This window comes from Coturnix japonica, chromosome 19 (genome assembly GCF_054131305.1).
Source record: "Coturnix japonica strain WE chromosome 19, WE-NBRP24, whole genome shotgun sequence".
In the NCBI taxonomy this organism is placed as follows: Eukaryota; Metazoa; Chordata; class Aves; order Galliformes; family Phasianidae; genus Coturnix; species Coturnix japonica.
The window spans coordinates 13,579,341-13,598,677 of record NC_140681.1 but is presented as its reverse complement, the minus strand read 5'-3'; the positions used below and the strand labels follow the sequence as shown (position 1 = coordinate 13,598,677).

The 19,337-nt window shown below is 43.9% G+C and overlaps 1 protein-coding gene and 1 long non-coding RNA gene across 3 annotated transcripts in view; both read right to left on the bottom strand.

Annotated features, from left to right (window-relative positions):
- Positions 1 to 306: 306 nt before the first annotated feature.
- On the bottom strand, positions 307 to 9,671 carry ZFP64 (ZFP64 zinc finger protein). Of its 2 annotated transcripts, XM_015882035.3 has the most exons (7): positions 9,556 to 9,671; positions 5,741 to 6,000; positions 5,104 to 5,343; positions 4,391 to 4,552; positions 3,638 to 3,700; positions 3,168 to 3,419; positions 307 to 2,310 (listed from the first exon to the last, which is right to left on the bottom strand). In XM_015882035.3, the coding sequence occupies exons 2-7, from the start codon at positions 5,787 to 5,789 to the stop codon at positions 1,010 to 1,012; spliced, it is 2,067 nt and encodes a 688-aa protein (XP_015737521.2). In that variant the 5' UTR covers positions 5,790 to 6,000; positions 9,556 to 9,671; the 3' UTR covers positions 307 to 1,009. The 2 variants fall into 2 exon arrangements, with proteins under 2 accessions (XP_015737521.2, XP_085375958.1); XM_085519832.1 differs by lacking the exon at positions 5,104 to 5,343 and having other exon boundaries at positions 9,510 to 9,651.
- Positions 9,672 to 14,927: 5,256 nt separating this feature from the next.
- The window catches only part of LOC146757862 (uncharacterized), a 197,732-nt gene continuing 193,322 nt past the window's right edge, over positions 14,928 to 19,337 (bottom strand). Inside the window, exon 6 of the long non-coding RNA XR_014935835.1 lies at positions 14,928 to 19,219. This is a non-coding gene — a long non-coding RNA (uncharacterized LOC146757862). The remainder of the gene's footprint in view (positions 19,220 to 19,337) is intronic.

The window sequence follows — 19,337 nt, the reverse complement described above, 5'->3', positions numbered from 1 at the left end:
CAGCTGGGTGACACTATAGTGATGGTATTGCTACTGACAAGAACACCGTCAAATAGCTCTAATGTTGTGTAATACAAAATACAGCCCAGCGTTCATTCTAGATATGCACATCATTTAATGGTAAATTAATATTTTGTGATGCAATGCTAGAGTTGCAAAGCTTGGATTCAAATCTTATTTTTTAACTGAATGAACTCACTTTTTTCCTTTTCCCCCTTTAACTTGAAAAGAACAGTGCCAACATGGAAGGGTGCCTCCACCCACGCAGCTTCAACGTACACCATCCAAATAAAACCAAAACTGAAGCAGCATTTGTAAAAAATATATTTGCGATGGTTCTGTTTAAAACACAGGTAACTCTGACACAGATCACTGTGCTACTGGTAGGATTTGCAACAGTGCTGACAGTAATTACTGATGAACAGACAAAATTCTTTTGCCTTCTAAAAACAATTAACTTGGTCTTCTGCATAAGAACTTCCAAATCAACCATCGTACACTACCAGCTTCTAGTGATACAAAGGAACAGGTCACATAACCTATACTAGGCCTGCATTAGTCCTGGTTGAAGGCATTTCTTACAGATCAGCTATTGGCCACATCCAGCCAATGCAGACAGAGCCTGCGATTGAAACGGGCATTACTTGAAAATATACTTTGGAGTGGCTTGGACCATTTATTTCCTGCACCTTTTTGCATATACAGGAAAGAAGTCCAATGTGAAGATAATTCATCATAAGGTGATGCTTTCTTATTTTAGCCAGCACAATGAGAATCATCTTCTGGGAAGCTTACTGCTTAGTGAAATATGCAACACATTTTACAAAGGACACATCCTTCAATTTCAATAGAGGTGTGTAAATACACGCACCTTTTTCCACATACAAGATGTATGTTTCCAAGTACAGATGAGTAAAATGTGTATGTGGCTATTTGGCTTTACAGGACACAATCTGTATTCACTTACACCCTAAGTGTTTCTGCTGAAATTTGCTTAGTTACTTTGTGGCTAATCTGGTATGGAGTCTGCAGGACACAGTAAAGCTGTATGGGCTCCACTTTGAATGATGGAGTAGGTCTGCTTAGGGGCTTCTGTGTGAGAGGAGGAAGAGAAAATGGGAGGAGGTGGGGCTGAAGTGGACACAGTAATGCTCTGACCTCCATCACTAACCACAGTCACTTCTGTTGCTCCTTCTTGTATCAAAGCATTAAGGCCTTCTAAGTCAGCGCAGCTGATTCCAGAGCTGGTGATGAAAGCTTGGTTTGCTGAAGCCTCGTGGCTGCTGACAGTGGCAGCAGGAATCAGAGTCTGATGTAAAGCAGTTCCGTCGCTTTGGTCATGGGTTGTGAGAAGAACTGCTGGCTGGGCTACAGGCCCTGCTTCACTCTGAGAGATGGGAGGTGGTGGTGGGGCCAACAAGCTGACCTGGCCCAGAAGCTGCAGGCGGCTGTTGGCCGAGAGCTCCTCCTGGTTCTGTCTGACTAATGCAGGTGGCACAACGTTCACTGATGCAGCCTGAACTATACTGTTAGTCTGAGGGACCTGGTGACCCACAATGATCTTGACCCTTCCCTCATTGTATGGAGAAACCTGAGCAGCTTGAATTGGGACCTGGAGGTGACTGACGGTAATCGGGGCACTGGCCTGTCGACCGGGATCCATCTGGAGCTGCAGAACAGCCAGTTCGTTATTCTTAGATCCACTGTACATACTGTGCTGCTTCTTATGACTCCTGAGAGAATCTTCTCGGACAAAGGAAGCGTCACACAGATCACACTTAAATGCCTTCTTGGCATCTAATTTGGCAACCTGCCTGGAGCTGCCCTGCTTTGGCCTATCTCCCTCCTTCTTATCCACAGTTTGCTTCTTGGTCTTGACTTTGTCTCCATGAGCTTTCCTCACGTGAGTCGTCAGGTTACTCCGCTGCTTGGTATCAAAGCTGCAGAACTCACATTTGAAAGGACGATCTTTGCAGTGAATCCGCTCATGCACTTTCAGAGCTGCCTTGTTGGAGCACGAGTAGTTGCACTCTGAGCACTTCACTGGCTGCTCGGGCTGATGAGTTCTTATGTGGTGTCGAAGACTTGTTTTGTTCCCACACTGAAACTCACACTCTGGACACTTGAGAGTATTTTCCATGCTGTGCTTTATACGGATGTGTGATTTCAGGTTTCCTTTCATAGCACACCGAACCTCACAGTACTCACATTTGTAAGGCTTCTCCCCAGAATGCACACGCATGTGCCTCTTCAAGTCTGAGTTGATTTTAAATTTAGCAGGACACATCTGGCATTGGAAAGGAGCATCTCCTGCCAACAAGGAACACATTTCAAATTACAGATGAGACACAGAGACCCATTTTTCTCCTTGAGAGACCAAGGCTATAGTGAAATACATACAGTTGATTTGTTCTAAATATCTGTAACCTTCCAATATATTTTCAAGACACAGGGAACGTTAAGAGCACAGGATTTATTGCCTGGTCTGACATATTTGTGTGTAGACTCTCAAGAGAATGCCTGCCCACACTCACTGTTTTCATTTGTATTTCAGATAATCACGATTTCTAGTTTGTTTTGTATGTAAAACCGTTCAGTGTACTCTATAAAGCAACTGGAGCTTCTCATTCAGCCCCCTTTAGCAACAGTGCCTCAATTAGCATTGAAAAACACCATTTAAAATAAACACTGCAACAGCTGCTGTGTTTGAAGTCTAAGAACACAAACACGTGCATATCTCAGGCCTGAAGTACAAGACCTGCAGTGAGACTTCTGGGTTAACCTTGAGACCAGGTAAGTTCCAGGCTACTACAGAAACAGAATAGTACTGAAAGCTTATGTCCCTGATACAAGGAAGTGCATGGGCAGTGTCAGGGGACTGCAGCACAACACTGCCACTGCAGTCGTACACAACTGAAGAACCATAAAAAAAGGTCAAAAAAGGTGCTACTTAAATTGCTGATTACAGGCAAGTTTACTGATGAAAGAAATGAATCTATCCAGCTAAAGCTTCCCCTGATGTAAGTGGCTGAGTTGCAATTTCAAAGCTCAAAAATAACTTCAGTATTTCATATATGGTGGACCAGACATGAGAGACGCAGATAAGACCCTCGATGCTCCCAATGGCTTACAAACTTCTACAGACATGAACTTTGGTATAAGCTTACCTGTGTGGGATCTGAGGTGCACAGTTAGCTGGCTAGAGTTGCGGCTTGCATAAGGGCAGATCTGGCATTTAAAAGGACGCTCATTGGAATGAATGCGCTGGTGCTTGTTGAGACTGCTGCTGTCAGCTGCTGCGTAGTCACAGTGCTTACATTTGTAAGGCTTCACCCCGGTATGAGACCGCATGTGCATCTTCAGCTTATCTTTGCGACTAAAACATTTGTTGCAAACATCACACTTGTGGGGCTTGTCGCCTGCATCAAACAGAACATCAAAACATGAAGAATTTTTGCATCATAAGGATGTCACTGAAAAACAAACCCCGCTAAACACTTCCAACCAGCTGTGAGCACTAGGCCCCATAGCGGCACACGGCTTACTAAAAAGGGGCCATTCCTCGGTATAGACATGTCATTTGGTAAGAAGCCAAAAAGAAAACCCACAAAAAGTAAAATAAAGCAACTGCATAAACCTGTGTGTGTTCGCAGGTGACGTTCCATATCCTTCATACCATAGGAAGTCTTGAACTGGCAACCTGGCAGCAGTAAGATAAGAAAAGCACACCATTAAATTCATGGAAAAATCTAACAAACTAACCACCACCACCTACCCTATTCTGGACATTCTGTTTTTTCTTAATGCTTCCTGCATCACTTGTGTTGTAAAAACAAATAAACCAACAAGTCTATCATTATCTACACAATCAAAGTGTGCCTTTCAAGTGAAGGCAGGCTTATATAAGAAAGCACCTCAACTTCTGCTCCCATGAATATCACTTCTCATCTACATGAGTGTCTCCATATGTTTACTGCATGACTCTCACTTGTTAAGTTCCCCACGTACTTTCACTCAGCCTACCCTTACAGACATGCTAAGAAACCCAATCACAGAATGGTTTGGGTTGGAAGGGACCTCAAAGATTGCTCAGTTCCAACCCCCTGCCATAGGCAGGGATGCCTTCCACTAGACCAGGCTTCTCGACACCCCACCCAACCTGCCCTTGAACACTGACTTTTCATGCACAGCAGTTAGCAAAAATGTGACAAGGCTGTCCTGACATTGTGATGGATGACTGTAGGCCAAGGCCAGCGTCTGCATACAAGCCTGCTGGTGCACCACCAGAATACATCACAGGTCAGGACCAAAGCCCAGGATGTGTGAAATCAATAGCAAAACTATTACTGTTGTCACTGGTGGTACATGCACAACACAGTCCACATCTTACCTGGATACCAGCAGTTCAGCTTCTTCTGTGCAAGTGAGGAAGTTGATTTTCTTGAACGTGCTTTCGGTGGCGTGGAGACGAGAGCAGCAGCCGGAGGCTCAGTGCTCTCACTAGGCAGGTATGTTTGGTAGCCATGCTCAAAAACAAACTCTGGTGCAGAAACTAAACACGTAAAATAGTTCAATTCGATAACATTAACTTGTTCAATCCGTAAAATCTTTCCAATTATTTTCTTATCTCATTAATTAGGGCTCATTAATTACAGCCAAGCAGTTCTTTCAGATCTGTACTGCTTTCAGATGTCACCTGGTAACAGGTAAGACTTGGTCAGCCCAGGTACCAGCCCTTACATCAAGCAAATGTTATACCCCAAAAGAGCAAAACAGCTCCCATTTTAAAGATGAATGAAGAGAAAGCAGAAAAGTGGCTCATCCGAAATCCACACAGAGTGGAGGGATTGCAACATAAAATCCCTGGAAGGGAGCCCTGAATTCAGCTCGCTTCACTGCTCTTCCACATTCTCTGTGCCAACCTGTCTGCCCAACTTAAAAGACTTGGATTTCAACAGGGCCTCGGTCTGAAATAAACTTTAACTACATATAGAAGGGCAAACCTTCACCCACGGGAGGCAACTCTAGTCTTAGTTACATGTCTGCATGTCTGAAAGTTTGAGCAGCATTTCTGCTGCCCATCAGCCACGGCTGCAGCGCTACCTGTGATGGTCTGTGTCTCCGAGGTGATGGTTCTGGCCGTGGTTTGTGCCTGTGCTGAAGGCACGGTCTCCTCGGACACGAACTGCACGGTGCTGGTGGCCCCGGCCGCCGCTCCGCTCAGCTGGCAGCCGCTCTGCTTGTGGGCCACGAAGGCGTCCAGGTTATTGAACTGCTGCTTGCAGAGCCCGCAGATGTGGATGTCCGGGGTGAGCTCCACCAGCACCGTGGTGCCTCCTGGAACTGGAAGCACAGCGGCGGGGCCGGCAGCTCACACCGAGCCCAAAGAGCCCGGTTCCCATCGGGACCGAGGGGAGGAGCCGCAGGGGACGGGGCGATGGGCTCCATGGCCGCCCGGTGCAGGCCGCGCTGAGCTCTGCCCGGCCCGTTGACTCCCATTGTCTCCCATTGTCTCCCATTGACTCCCATTGACTCCCATTGACTCCCATTGATCCCGTCTGCCCGCTCCGCTCACCCAGATTCCCGGGTTCCCCCCACCCATGTTCCCGGGCACCTCTCCCGCCCGTTTCTTGCTCTACTCAGGTTTCGGGGCCTGCCCGGCCCTCATACTCCACTCGGTTTCCGCCGCGCGGGCCCCGGATCGCGCATAACCAACCCTTCGCGTCGCGGCGGCACTTACACTGCACGGGGCCGGGGAAGGACGGCGCCGCCCCCCCGGCCGGGTTCATGGCGGCCGAGCCCCGCACGGAGCCTCCACCAGCCGCCAGGGGCCGGTCGCCGCCGGGAGCTGCAACCCCCGGGTCGGGGCGGCAGAACGGGGGCGGATGTGGAGGAGCCGAGCATGCTCAGTAGTGTCGGAGCGGAGCTGCGGCTGTACCCGGTTACTGCGCCCAGTTCCTGGGATTGGGAGCTTGAAAGGCGATTCAGAATCCAACGTTCCTAAAACGATAAGAATCAAAGCGTTTGTGTTGGCTCTGGACATGCAGCTGATTTGATGTTAGTCCGGTGACAGCCAGTGCCTGTACAGAGCAGAAACAGGGATGCGCTCAGTGCTGATGAGGCTGATTTGGGAATATACCCAAAATGAACCATGTCTTTGAGTGAGAGCAATAGACCCACAGCTATTTTCCATATCGAGCCCCGGATCCAAACTCTGCCTTTTCTCACTTGTTTTGCTGTTTTTTTCCAGAACACCGTGACCCATTTCCACAGCTGACACTGCCTGGCTGCACAGCCACCCATTCCAGCTGCAGTCACAGCTGTGCCATGGAGTGCAATGTAACGTATTTTAATCTATTTCCCTCCTGGTTTAACAGCTTTTCGTTAGAATACAAGCCTGCTTGTTCAGACTGGAAAAGGAGCAGCATTTGGTTAGAAGTTTGGTTAGGAGTGAATTTTCATTTATCCAAAGGCTGGCAGATCAGCAAATACAGCATGGAACAGCACTGACATGCTTGATGTCTCAGGGAAACAGTATTGAAATGATCTGAGGTTGCACTGCTGAGTCAGATATGAATGGCTTCACATCTGGTGCATGACCAGCTCTTTTAGAAACATGTGCTTCATTATTAAATTGGGCAATATTAAAGAGATGTGTTGAATTTACTTAAGGGGAAGGATTCAGAGCAGAATATATGACTAACTGGCACCCTAAAGGGTAGTTCTCTCCACCCCTTTCCGCTGTTCCTTCCAGCCGTTTTGTAGAGAGCTGTCTTGTTGGTCAGAAGCAAAATGAACTGCTTAGTCTCCTATGCTGGCAAGGGCTGGAAGCAACTGGAAACGCTCAGTCTTGGACTGCTCGCCTTGTTCTTCCCATCTCTGGTATTTTGCATAATGCTGCAGATGCAGTCAGATGGGAATTTCTGTCATTCTCAGAGGGGTGAGGACCACAGGGACGTTTTCCGAGGGGCTGTTAAGGTTTTGATGATGTCTGTGTTGGGAAGTGTTTGTTTTTCAGGTCCAGGCAGTTGTGTGAGGTTAAAACCAGAGAGAGAAAGACACCTGCACAAGAAGAACCGGCAGCTTGCAATGTGGGCACCTGAGGTTCAAGTCCTTGGCCTTTTGTACCTCAGGAGAACATGACGTCTCAAGTCACATAAGCACTGACTTCAGCCTAATGCAGAGTATGAAATGTTTACTAAGTGTCTGACATCTTTAGGATAACATCCACTTTCCAACCCACTGCTGTTTTCAAAGAACCCCTGACACACAGCATCTGCAAGTATCCATCTGTAAAGACCTTATATCTTTAAAGATATTAGGTTATATAAAGATAATTTGGCCATACTGTTGCACAAGAACCTTGCAGTGCAGGGTTCTCAGAAGCTCACACAGCTGTGCACACTGTTTGTGTAGTGCACCTTTGCACATTGCTCTTTGAGGCTGGCACTGCTCACTGCTTTGTCTTTCAGCACTATTAGCCCAATAAAGGCTCAACTCTGGCTCTGGCATGAACATTGAAAGTATCATTATTATCTTATTAATAACTAATAACACTTAGAGATCAGGACTTTATTGAACGATGTTCTGGACAGAGCTTTCATTTCACTGGATGAGGATTGATGTCTGGGAGTATAACACTGTGCTGAGCACTTGAGTCATCGAGCAGAGCTCAGCTGAGATCACACTTGACACTATTTCCAGCCTTTAAGGCATAAATCAGTATGCATGTGTAATCTTTGTCACCCTTAACCTGACTGAAATGAAAACACTGCACTGCTCCAGGCTGCCTACGAGTGCAGCTCAAGCAAACAAGGCCCGGAAAAGACAAATGTCAATCATGAGAGAAAGAGAAAGAAGTCAGATAGAGGCATAAAAAAGTCAGCCCTCATCAGGCCTTGGAGACAGGCATCTCTGGGCACTGCACTGCACTGCCATGGCCTTGGTGCTTTGCTGGAGACAGACATTTATGTACGACAAGAACTGGGCACATTTCTGCCTTCTAAAGGAGCTTCCGAGCAGCCCCACATCTGAGATCACACAGGGCAATGTAATCTGCCTTCCAAGCTCAGAAAAAGGAAACCTCAAACTTATTCAAGTAATGGGAAGAGAGCTATTAGCTGAGCCAGGCAGGAGGCAAACAGAGAAATCTCTTTAAAATATGTTGCCATTTGCTGTTCCATTTGCCTTTCACACTGCCTGGATGAGACAGTTTTAAAAGGTTAAAAAAATGTACAATAGAAAACAGAGGTATGAAAAGATAAATAAAGATATGAGAACACCCGACAGTACTGCAGGAAAAGAATATGAACTTGGTTCTGAGCTTGTGGCCACTGAAGAGGGGAAGCTTATCTCATTGAAATGCCCTGATGTGAAAACATCGTGAGTGAGACTGGAATGTGGGCTGGGGAACTGATGAAGAGAGAAATGTGCATCGTAATTAAACACTTCAGATGTTGGAGATGGAGACAAATGAAGGGGGGATTCAGAGAAAAAAAAGCAGCCAGTTAAAGTAACTTAAAGATTAAAAACCAATTCTCAGCATTTTGTAATTATATTGATGGATAATGACAAACACAGCCACAGAAATCCACTGAGCTCAAATTAATTACGTTAAAGTAATAGGTAATCTGTCTCTGTCTTGATAACATATAATTATATTATTTTTTTCAAATGTTTCAAAACAATGTCATTGCAATTCCTAGTGCACGGGAGGTATTTTGCTGTTTAATGTATGAGGTATTTATACAATATTTTCAATGTCATTGTTTTCCTCTGCAATAAATAAAGTCCAAATAATCACCCAGTACCTTCAGATATGTCTTACTGCTGCATGAGCTGCAAAATAACTCAGTATTAAAGTATTATTCACTGAAACAGCACATTGACAACTGTGATTAAGCCTCAAATAAATATTAACAAAACAGAAATGCATTTTGATGTTGAGATGTCTAATTGTTCATTGTCAGAAAGCAGACCTAAACCCACACGTGGGAAATCCTCAGTGTTTTATGGGGTTAAGTACACAGCTGTGCTCCAGCATCCTTCACGCAATGGGAAATCCAGCCACGTTTAGAAAAGTTCCCTCTTTTGTTTCAGGGCTAAACTCAGGGAATTTCTGATCATGTGCAGTCGCTTTGCAGCACGCAGTGTGTGATTGCATTGCCCGGCAGCCTTGGTTCATGCAGTCCCCTTGTTCTGGGGGTGCAGGATGGATGGATGGCAGTTCTACCACTGGGCACATGCCCAGACCACCCAGTTTTGTTTGTGTGGTGGCCTGGAAGGGCTCAGGCTCTTATTGCCCTTAAGAAGATGTTTAGTGCCCTCCCCCTCCCCCCCCCATTTTTAAATCTTTTTTTTTTTAAGTTGTGGAGACTTGGGAGTATCTCTAAACTATTCTAAAATAAAAGCTTTATTACTATTACCATATTATTATTATTATTATTATTATTATTATTATTATTATTATTATTATTATTACTATTATTATTATCATCATCATCTATTACCTGCAATACAGTTTTCATTTCCAAGTTGCTTGTTGGCAGTACTTACTCTTCCTGCACATCTCATCTCGTCACATTTCTGTTTCGATTCTTTCTTTTTCTGGATGCAGATGGGTTGTTCTGGAAAAGACTTCCAAAGGAAGCGGAACTTCTGGTGACGACGCACACGACACATCTGGAAACAAGGCAGTTTGTGCAATTTATTTCAGCACGTTTTGTGCAAATAGAAAAGTACAGTAAAGCTCCGCTGGGATAAACATGATAACAAATAGATGCAGGAGCTGAGATTGTACAGCTCTGGTCTAATATTCAGTCATTTTTATTATTATATTTGGGTTAAAAATGGAAAGAAACACCAGCAGAGGGACTCCCTTGATACTCAGCGGAGTTTTGCCTGCTCCCTTGCAGGGCATAGAGGTAATTTTATTCTAGAAGCTTTTGAATGCTTTACAAGTAATAGAAACCAAGTGGGAAAAGCATATTCCATATTTCAGTTCTGACATTCTCATAGAAAAGCATATATAAAGAAAAAATTAAAGATTCAAAATACTTTCATGTGATTCAGTACCTAAAGACTTTCTGGTGTTTTTCAGAATTCCCTCGAGATCTATAAATGCTTCTGAGCTGGAAGTACCCATTGTAGCTATCGTCACTTTTACCACTTTATCAACCTAACGAGCCATTGAGCGATGCTATTCCCAGGTTCAACTCTACTGGGGAGGGAAAGCAGAAAACAAAACTGAAATGTAGACAGAATGGGATTCCTACGAGCCAGGACAACAAGGATTTATGAATTCATACACCCCAAATCTTACCAAAAATCATCTGCTTCTTTCAGTTTCTCTCTATAAATCTTGCTGTCACATGTGAAGTCTGTGCAAACAAAAAGACTGCAGAATTTCAGTGCGCACAGTGCATCAAAACCACCTTTCTCAGCTTCCCCCTGTGCTCAACTGCAGTTTGTGGGAAGGGCCACAAAAAGGATTGTTTTAATGTCAGGTAATGGTGGGAAAAGGTTCTGCTCATATCCTCACTGTTCAGGATAAACCCTTACAACTTCCACATTAAAAGACTTCTCCTTCAGCTAGGTTAGCTGATCTTAGATAAAAACAAGAAAATTCCTTTTGTACCATGTAATCATTCACTAAATACCCTGGCCTGGGCATCTGAATAAACTTTATTAACCCAGATCCGGGGCATGACCCCTCCGAAGGGTCTTGCAGTAATGGGAAAGCTGTGATGAAAAGGAATCTTTCATAACTGGGATCTGCTTTTGAAATAAGCTGACACTGCGTCTGTCCAGTCCTCACGTTTAGATATAAAACATTCAGAAGAATAAAAGCATAGTAATATTCCCCTGTATTTTCCTTGGAAAACTGAATGCAAAGCATGAATTACTGAATCTCGCCTTCTCTGCCTTTCTCCTTTAGGACCAGCACTGCTCTACTTTCCACAGTATCTTACGTATGAGTTTTGCATAAATGGTATTGTCCAGAAGAGGGTGCTGTCTGGTTGTGTTTGTGATTTTTCCCTGTTCACACAGAATGACTGATACAGTAGAGTATACTTTGAAATCTCCTTTCACCCCTTATTTTGTTTTAGACCCATTAGTGTGAAATTCCATTCTAAACAGCATAGTCTGCCTCTGAAAACTTCAACACCAGCATCAATTCTAGCTCAGCTATATTAGGCAGAGCACCTACCAAGTTTAAATTCCAAGCGTCCTTAACTAGTTGCTACCTGTATCTTATATAAAGGTAACTTAGGTACTATAGTTGCTCTTCCCTGGGCTATTCAGAAGATGCTCATGGAAATGAGATGCACATTTCACAAGGCAATTGCTGGCAGCGCTCACAAAATAACAAACAAACAAACAAACCCTCTGAAAAAACAGGTAAAGAAAGAGAAATACACTGCAGATCACATCTAGTGGAAGAGGAGACTGCAGCAGCTTGAGGCTGTAGGGAAACATCCTCGTTCAGATCCAGCTGCCTGGAGATGCTGTCACTTTCAGCTCCTTGACACCACTCCTCACACAGGGAACTTCCCCCCCCCATCTGCTTACAACAGGGCAGACATCATCTATGTTCCCTACTGTCTTTCACTTCCCATGTTTGTGCAGACAGCCTTGGTTCTTTTGGGGGATGGGGTTCAGAAATACCCAGACATCACAGAGGCTGCACAGAGGTCGGGCTCCTTGGCCCACAGTGTCCTTTCCACTCACAGCTGGTGAACTGGTCCTTCTGCACTGCTCACTGCTGCTCACCCATCCCTTCTCTACACACCTGAACTGGCAATCAGTTCAAGTGTCAGTGTGACGCACGGTACCTGTGTTGGCCTCTCCACCCAGCGCTGGCTTTTACCCAAGTTGTGCTTTTGACTCCACTGCATATTGTTTTGGCAACCAATTTCTGGAAACCAGCAAAAGTTTGCATTGAGCATCTCAGGGAGCAACACAATTTGTGGGGCTAATCGTCTCCTAGCAGAGCTCACATCAGTAATGCCTCCTGTTTGCACCCAACAAAACCTGCACTTGTACATGTTGTGGTGCCTCTGCTTCTCAGTTTATGCTGCAGCTGTTCTGTGCAGCAGGTAAGAGAAAGGTTTTAATTAAAGCTGACATTGCTGCACCTTGTGCTGCCAGTGACAGCCCTGTTGAAAAGTATCACAAGAAGTGTGGAAGCCCACTGTATGAGCGTGCCCTCCGACTGCAGCCCAGCATCAACGTGCTTCTCAATCTGGCAAGTGAAAACACTCCTTGAAATAACCCTTTTGATGGGAAATGGCTTTTCTGACAAAAATCACCATGCAAAGCATGTGAACGTACATTTCATTGCATATTTTGGCCAAAGAGTGAAGGAAAATGCTTTAGAAAATATCAGCAAACAAAGGCATTCTCCATTGTTTTCCAGTGATGGGAAATGATGGTCAAGGAAAAACCAAAACAAGTTAACAGATTAACATTTGTCAATTAAGAATCAAATTTTCACAGAAATAACTTCCTGATTAGTTTTCAAGAGAAGAAAGTAATCATAAATGTCATCCTGTGTCTCAATAGTCTGCATCTGAGCTCAGCGCTGCCCTGCAGCCTCCATCTGAAACAAGCAGGACTCAGTTCACGATCTTGTTCTGCACCACTCTGACATTTCAGGGGTTCCCAGGAGCAGACTGACTGCAGGACAGCACCCATTAACCCCACCGAGCAGGGCACCCAAATCCTCCATTACCAGATGCCTCACACTCCCTCCTCATCTGCTTCTCCATTTAAAGCTTCTCTTTTCCATTACAAAAGAATTAAAATACTTACAGGAAACCATTGCACACTGTAAGTGCAGAATTTCTGCAGTGCTTTTGTGTCCTTCTGCCATTGCATCCTCAGGATCTGGGGCTTTGCTGTGCAGGAGGGAACCCAGTGATGGGCCTGGCAATCTTTAGATCTAATACAGCCGCATACGGACTTCATTAGCCTGTAATTTCCTTACGTATGACTGAGATGAAACTTAAATGATCCTAAACTGTGGGGAAGAAAGCCTGCCTGAAAACTACATTTTCTCCCCAACTCATTTTGTGCAGTCAGCCAGTAAAAAAAAATCTATTCCCAATTACATTATTTCTAATTGTAAATATAATTATGAATGCATAATCTGAGCCACTGAGGCATGCATTTAATAGTGGAACCTGAAGTCGTATTTCTTCTCATGTATTACAGAAAAAGTCAAACAGCTGAGGATTTCTCATTGCTAAGAAACTGCAGAACTTCCATATCATCACTTATCCTGATAGCGATCATTTTTTGTTTTCTGCTGCTCAGGAGGGCACTGGAGGAGGGAGTAGAAAAATTTGGAGAAGAAAAACACATCAATGGCAAATTAATAAACATAATTGTTTGGAAAACATTCTGGCAAAGTCTGCAGCGATCGGCTCCCATCAGCGCGCTGCATCCCCAGGACGATGGAAAACCCAGCAGGGGGATGAAGGCTGATGGCAGATAGGACACCAGCCCACGGCCCGAGCCAGCAACCACATCTGTACGTTCTTATATGCTCTTATGCTTTTCATTGCACAGACAGAAACAGTAAGACAGGCCTGGCCTGGAGGAGTTCACAGCCCATGAGATAAAACTCCAGTGAGCTGGCAGAGGAGAAAATGAAGGTGGAGTCGACAAGAGAGAGATTTCACATTCGCTTTTACAATTCTGTTTTTTTTTGTTTTTTTTTTTTAAAGTATTATTATTTTTTATGTTTTTATTTTGAAGTTGAACATTTGGTTGCCAAAATTTCTACAGTGAACTGCTCCACCTCCACCCCCTCCCACTGAATCCCACCAGTTTGGAAACAGTGCTGTAATCTGGAAGGCACGTAATGGAGCATGGAAATTCCACAGACACTTGATCAATCCTTAACCTAAAGACGCTGTTTAGTCTGCAGCGGCCACGCCACGCTGCAGCACTGGGAGTGCACAAATGGTGAAAGAAATGCGCAATTCCTGCGTATTTGCAGGGATCCCACTGAAGTTCTGGGATAAATAGTGTAAGATAAACTCCAGGCTGTTGTTTCACGTTAAATGGGAGACCAAAGAAAGCAGCTAGTCTTTGTAATTCAAGTGTGTAACTGATGAAGAGAGAAGAAAAGCCAAGGGCTGACCATCATCTATTATCACTTCATTACATGGCATTTATGTTACATGAACAATTGGTGGCATGGAGCAAGATCCGTGGCTTCACTGTACAAGGTGCTGGACAAATACACGAGACAGCCGGTCTCCCAGAAACCTCTCAGAGTAACTGTAAGATGGCAAACAAGTGAGACCATATGGACAAGTAAAGCAATGGTAGGAAGCAGGAATTGGTGCCGCAGTTCAGCATGACATGAGTTTTGATCTGCTTATGAGTTGAATGGATTCAGGCTACAGTTGATAAGCTTATCTTGAAGTAAGACAGAAGTTCTGCTGCTGAAATTCCTACCGTTTTGCTGTCATTATACAGCTGAAAGTCAAGAACTGTCAAATTACATGAATAATATCTATCCATATTTAATACAGTGAGCTGTTGACAATTGCCTCTCATCCTTCTCTTCAGTGTATCAGCCCCACGAAACAGTTAGGAGTGATCAGACTAAATATAGGCAAATCCGTGGCCACGTAACCACGCTCCAGATAAGAAACTCACCGTGTCTAAAATGGAGAAAAAGAGCAGATAGCAGCAAACACAGAAAACTGGGGAGATAATTCTTCCCAGACCACAGCAAGGGAAAAATGTCGGAGATTGTGCTGACACCACTAACATTACAAATACTAACAGGCTAAGTATAATGCAGACTAGACTTTTTCCCCCTCTCCGTTTGGAAACAATCATATTATATCTTCTTATAAGATATGAGAAGGATTGTTATCTCGCGTAATGAAAACCAAATGACAGGCAGATAGACTTAGTAGCTGTTTATAAAGTCTTGTACAGTATTCTCAATGGTATACAGATAAGGAAATCACATAATTGAAATGGCTACAAACAGCATTAAAAAGGCATATGAGAAGAAAATAAGGAGATCAGATGCAGAAGGCAGACAAATTTCAGTTACCGATGGAGGCGTTCTGGGAAGGAGGATCCCATGGGAGCACAGCAGCTGCGGGCAGTGCTGTCAGTGCCATCCGCCCCCCAGGGCTGGGGGCTCACTGACCTGCACCCAGCACCATCCCCGGTTCTGCCTTTTGTTTTAAACTTTAACAGCCTGGAGGATATCTTGGCTTGAGCATCTTCAGAAAGAGTAGGCAGGAGGCACTGCTGGCTGCTGCTTACGGCTGGCTTCGGGATTCTGAAATGTGAAGTTTTTTCTACCTATGTAAACAGCGATGGACGCTCTTTCTCAAGCACAGAAAGCTTTTAACTGCAGATAGAACAAGAGCAAATGAGTTTCTGCATTGAAGGAGATTTAAACTGAACACACAGTGCTGGTGTGAGTTTTGCTGGAGTTACCAGACCTCATAAACCTCAGTCAAAGGAACGATGCTGTGCGCTAAAGCACAGTGTTCCAGAGGAGATACAGCTCAGGTCAAAGGGTGAGTCCTTACATTGCAATAATCTCCTTTCATCAGAGAGGGAAAAAAGACTTCAGCTGGACAAATGAGCTAAAATCAGAAGAATCTTGAGCAAACATCTCGAGCATGAATCATTTATGGAGAAAGAAGAAGAAAATCATCAAAATAATTGAGCAATTGCAGACAAATACCACGATGCCTTGTATTGCCAAAACCTCATCATTGGAAACGTATATGTCTGATTTCCAGCTTTATTAATGAAACAAAAAGGCATCTACAACGGATAAATAATACATCATATGGAATTCACACAGTCTATTTATAATAGAGATCAGTGACACCTATCAACTCATATTAAATCACATCACGCATATTTTGCCTACTCTGCACTTTGTCAATCTCTGCTTCCTATTTCACTGCTGCAGCAGCTACATGTAACGCAAAAGTAATGCAGAGACCAATTGAAAGGTCATTTAAAGAAAGCATGAAAGAATGTTGAAAAGACCAGCAAAGATGAGCCCTATTTCTGTGCTTCAGTGGTAACTCTGCTGCATCACCTCGTACTTCCTGCCTTCAAGGAATGAGCTCTGGAGTTACAGCTCTGGAGGTAGAGCTGCGCAGTGCTGTTAGCTTACAGACTGGCAAATGAGAATTAAGGTCCTGTAAGGAATCAAGGTCATGTGGTGGGTCCAGGGCAGCCTGGAGCCAAGAATGAAGGCACCTGGCATCCTTAGCTGTAAGCACTGAATTACCTTTCACCCACGGTCCATTGTACTGGTGAGAAAAAGCATGGGATTAAGTGGGCTCTTTGAGAAAGAAAGTTGTTTCTGAGCTCTTACAAACAACACCATTAAAACCTAACTTGGGTATAGAAATACCCTTCAAAAACAGCATAAATAAGTTATTCTACAGAAGAATTATTTACCAGACAGAGAAATTTATAAATCAGTCCAGAGATCTGTAAGGAAAAAGTTATTAGTTACATCATCAGGAATAGGGTCTAAGGAAGCTGCAAAACAGGGATTTTACATGCAGCCTTTAAAATATAATTAGTGATCTAACATAAATAGACGTCACTGGCTGCAGTAATGTCTGTGGCAAATAAATAACAGTTGAACACAATAAAACTCCCCGTAATGTACTCTGCTGTAATATTGATGGCAGCATATGGCAAACATCTGACAGCTGTTAAACAGATGTGGCAATTAGCAAACCTTATGGTCATGCTGTTAAGATTATTATGCAACACGTTCTCCAGTAAAATTAGATGACTTCCTACTTTCTGTAGCTGTACACATGTGGAGCGCTCTCCTAACGTCCCGTTTCGGCAGCACTGTTGGCTGATGTCTCCTAACCCACATTTTTGTAGTTGATGCCTCATAGGAAATTTAGAGAAATCCAGAATTTAAACAAGAACAATATCAGCTCAGCCGTGTAGCAGATACTTCAATTATAATAGCTAATGGACAAATTGAGAGATAAAAAGACTTTTCTATCATGTTGAAATTCAATGAACAGTTTTCAATTAGGCTCTGAGTATAAAAGGGAAAAAAGAAAGATACTTTTCCTTGATGTTAACATTGCAGGAAAAGATGAGAGTAACTTTGCTTTTTCATTATACAGAAGAGGTGCATATAATGATGCATATTTAAATTATAAATCAGGTCACTATCTGCCAAATGAAAGCAATATCAATTAGAGCTAAGGTGGATCAGGCTTTAAAACTCCTTATATTTAATGACAAAAGTATGACTGTTACCCTCACCCAGCCAACAAAGGGATAATTTAAGGCAGTAAGAAATCAAAGAGTGATGTCACAAAAATAAGCCCTCGCAGCTTTTTGGATAGTATTATTATAATTAATAGACTTCCAATGACTTTTTTTTGCCGGTTATGGGCTTTCACAAAAGCATTTATTGCAGGCATAAAATATAAAAGTCTAAAGAGTGGGTTTGACTAAGGTTGACTTGAGGGTCCTTAGCCTTTCTACTACAGTAATTCCTGTAAAATAATAGTTTCATTTATAGGCTCAATTTATAATGTTGAATTTATGCCCGTTCATCTGATATCAATCATGATAATAGCATGATCTATTGTATGTCACTTGTGCTAATGCAAATTAAATATCATTACATTACAAAAAAGCCCTACGTTAAAATAACACTGAGGGTGTAACTTTAACCAAAAAAAAAAAAAAATTAAGGATGAATTCACATTTTTGAGTCAGCCTATGTGCAGATAATAACTACAGAACCGCATGTTTATTAGAGATGAAATTACAAGCAAGCTGAAAAAGCTAAGCAAAATAGAACATAGATTCAGGCTGAAGTAGCAAGATTAACACTGATATTTCCCCCTTCCCGCTGTAGCTCAGGTCGAGGAGCAGAGCATCATCTTTCCTTTCTGTCATGGTTTATTTCAGCCTCCGTCTGTGACACACAAACATCAGGAATCCAGTGACAAACCCTGCAGGCACAGCCCCTCCAGCAGCAGCGCCTCTGTGGGCGATGTGTGCGCACCTCTGCTGCTATGTCTGCCAGCTGCTGTCCCAACTGCTGGCACCAACAGGAATCTCTTGGGAGCACAGCTGGGCACTGCAGCTCTGAGACTGAGGTGCACCCAAAGGGTTTGGAAACTCTGACTTTTGGTTTTTTTCCCTTTTGGTTGTCTTTAAGTTTGAGTGTCACTCACACCTGTTTACATGGCTCCTTAAGGAAGGGGCAGCATCCTCCGGCTGCTTTATTTCAAGGTGATTTTCCACTTAAAATTCGGGAAAACCTGGAATATTTGTGAGAGCTGTCATGCTAAACAGTGATGGTGCAGTGTAACGAAGAACGAGAATCGCACTCAGCTCTCTCAGAACATTGGGCACTGCTTGCACAGTTCTAAACACCTGGTGGGATCCGTTTGTGTTTCCTTCTTCAAATGGAGAGGGTGAGGTCTCTTTGCTGGGCAGTGTTTGTGAACTGCTCTGACCCTGTCAGCTCTGCAGATCATGTGGCATTTCTCAGCCAGAAATCAGACCCAGGCCCTTTCTTTTGAAAGGAATTTACAATGAGAAAATACTGCTCATTGGATTACAGTTGTACGTACCTCCCTTATTGTGGTTGCCTGAGCATTTGGCAATTGCAGTATGGTATGCTGACCTGTATACTGACAGCTACTGAGGCATCAGAAAACATCATTGCTTGTATTTACTCTTGTGTAAATGAAGCACAGAGGGGCCAGCAGCATATGGACAGCAATAGAGGTGACCCTCCCCAGCACCCAGTGAATTCCTCTCTTCTTTTGCAAAAAGCAAGTGCTGCTCAGGTTGTGGCTGCTGCTGCCAGGTGAGATCGGCTCTATCCGATGTGATGGGCTTCTCTCGCTCCTGCTGCCTATGGACACACAACCCAGTGTTCAGCAGCGTGCAGCCTGGGCTCAGCATCTCCAGGCGTTGCTTTTCCCATTGACCAAGTCCCGCGTACCTGACTGCATTCCTCAGGGGCGTGCAGAGCAAACTCAGAAAGCGAAGCCCTGCAAGAGGCCCTGCACACCTCCTGCTGCACAGCAGGCTGATCTCGGAAGGCGCAGTCATCATTCACATCTTCCCCTTCCAAATGGCACTGCTTGTTTCCAAAGCAGAACTGACACTCCTCACCGCTCATTGCTACAGATGTTAGAGATATTCTTTAATGCTGGAAGGAAACACAAACCTCCTAATGGAGATCTTGGCAGCCAAGCAAAAGGAGAATACACTGTTTTAAAATATTTTTATAGGTTTTTGAACATATATATTGTCTGACAGTGATTTGG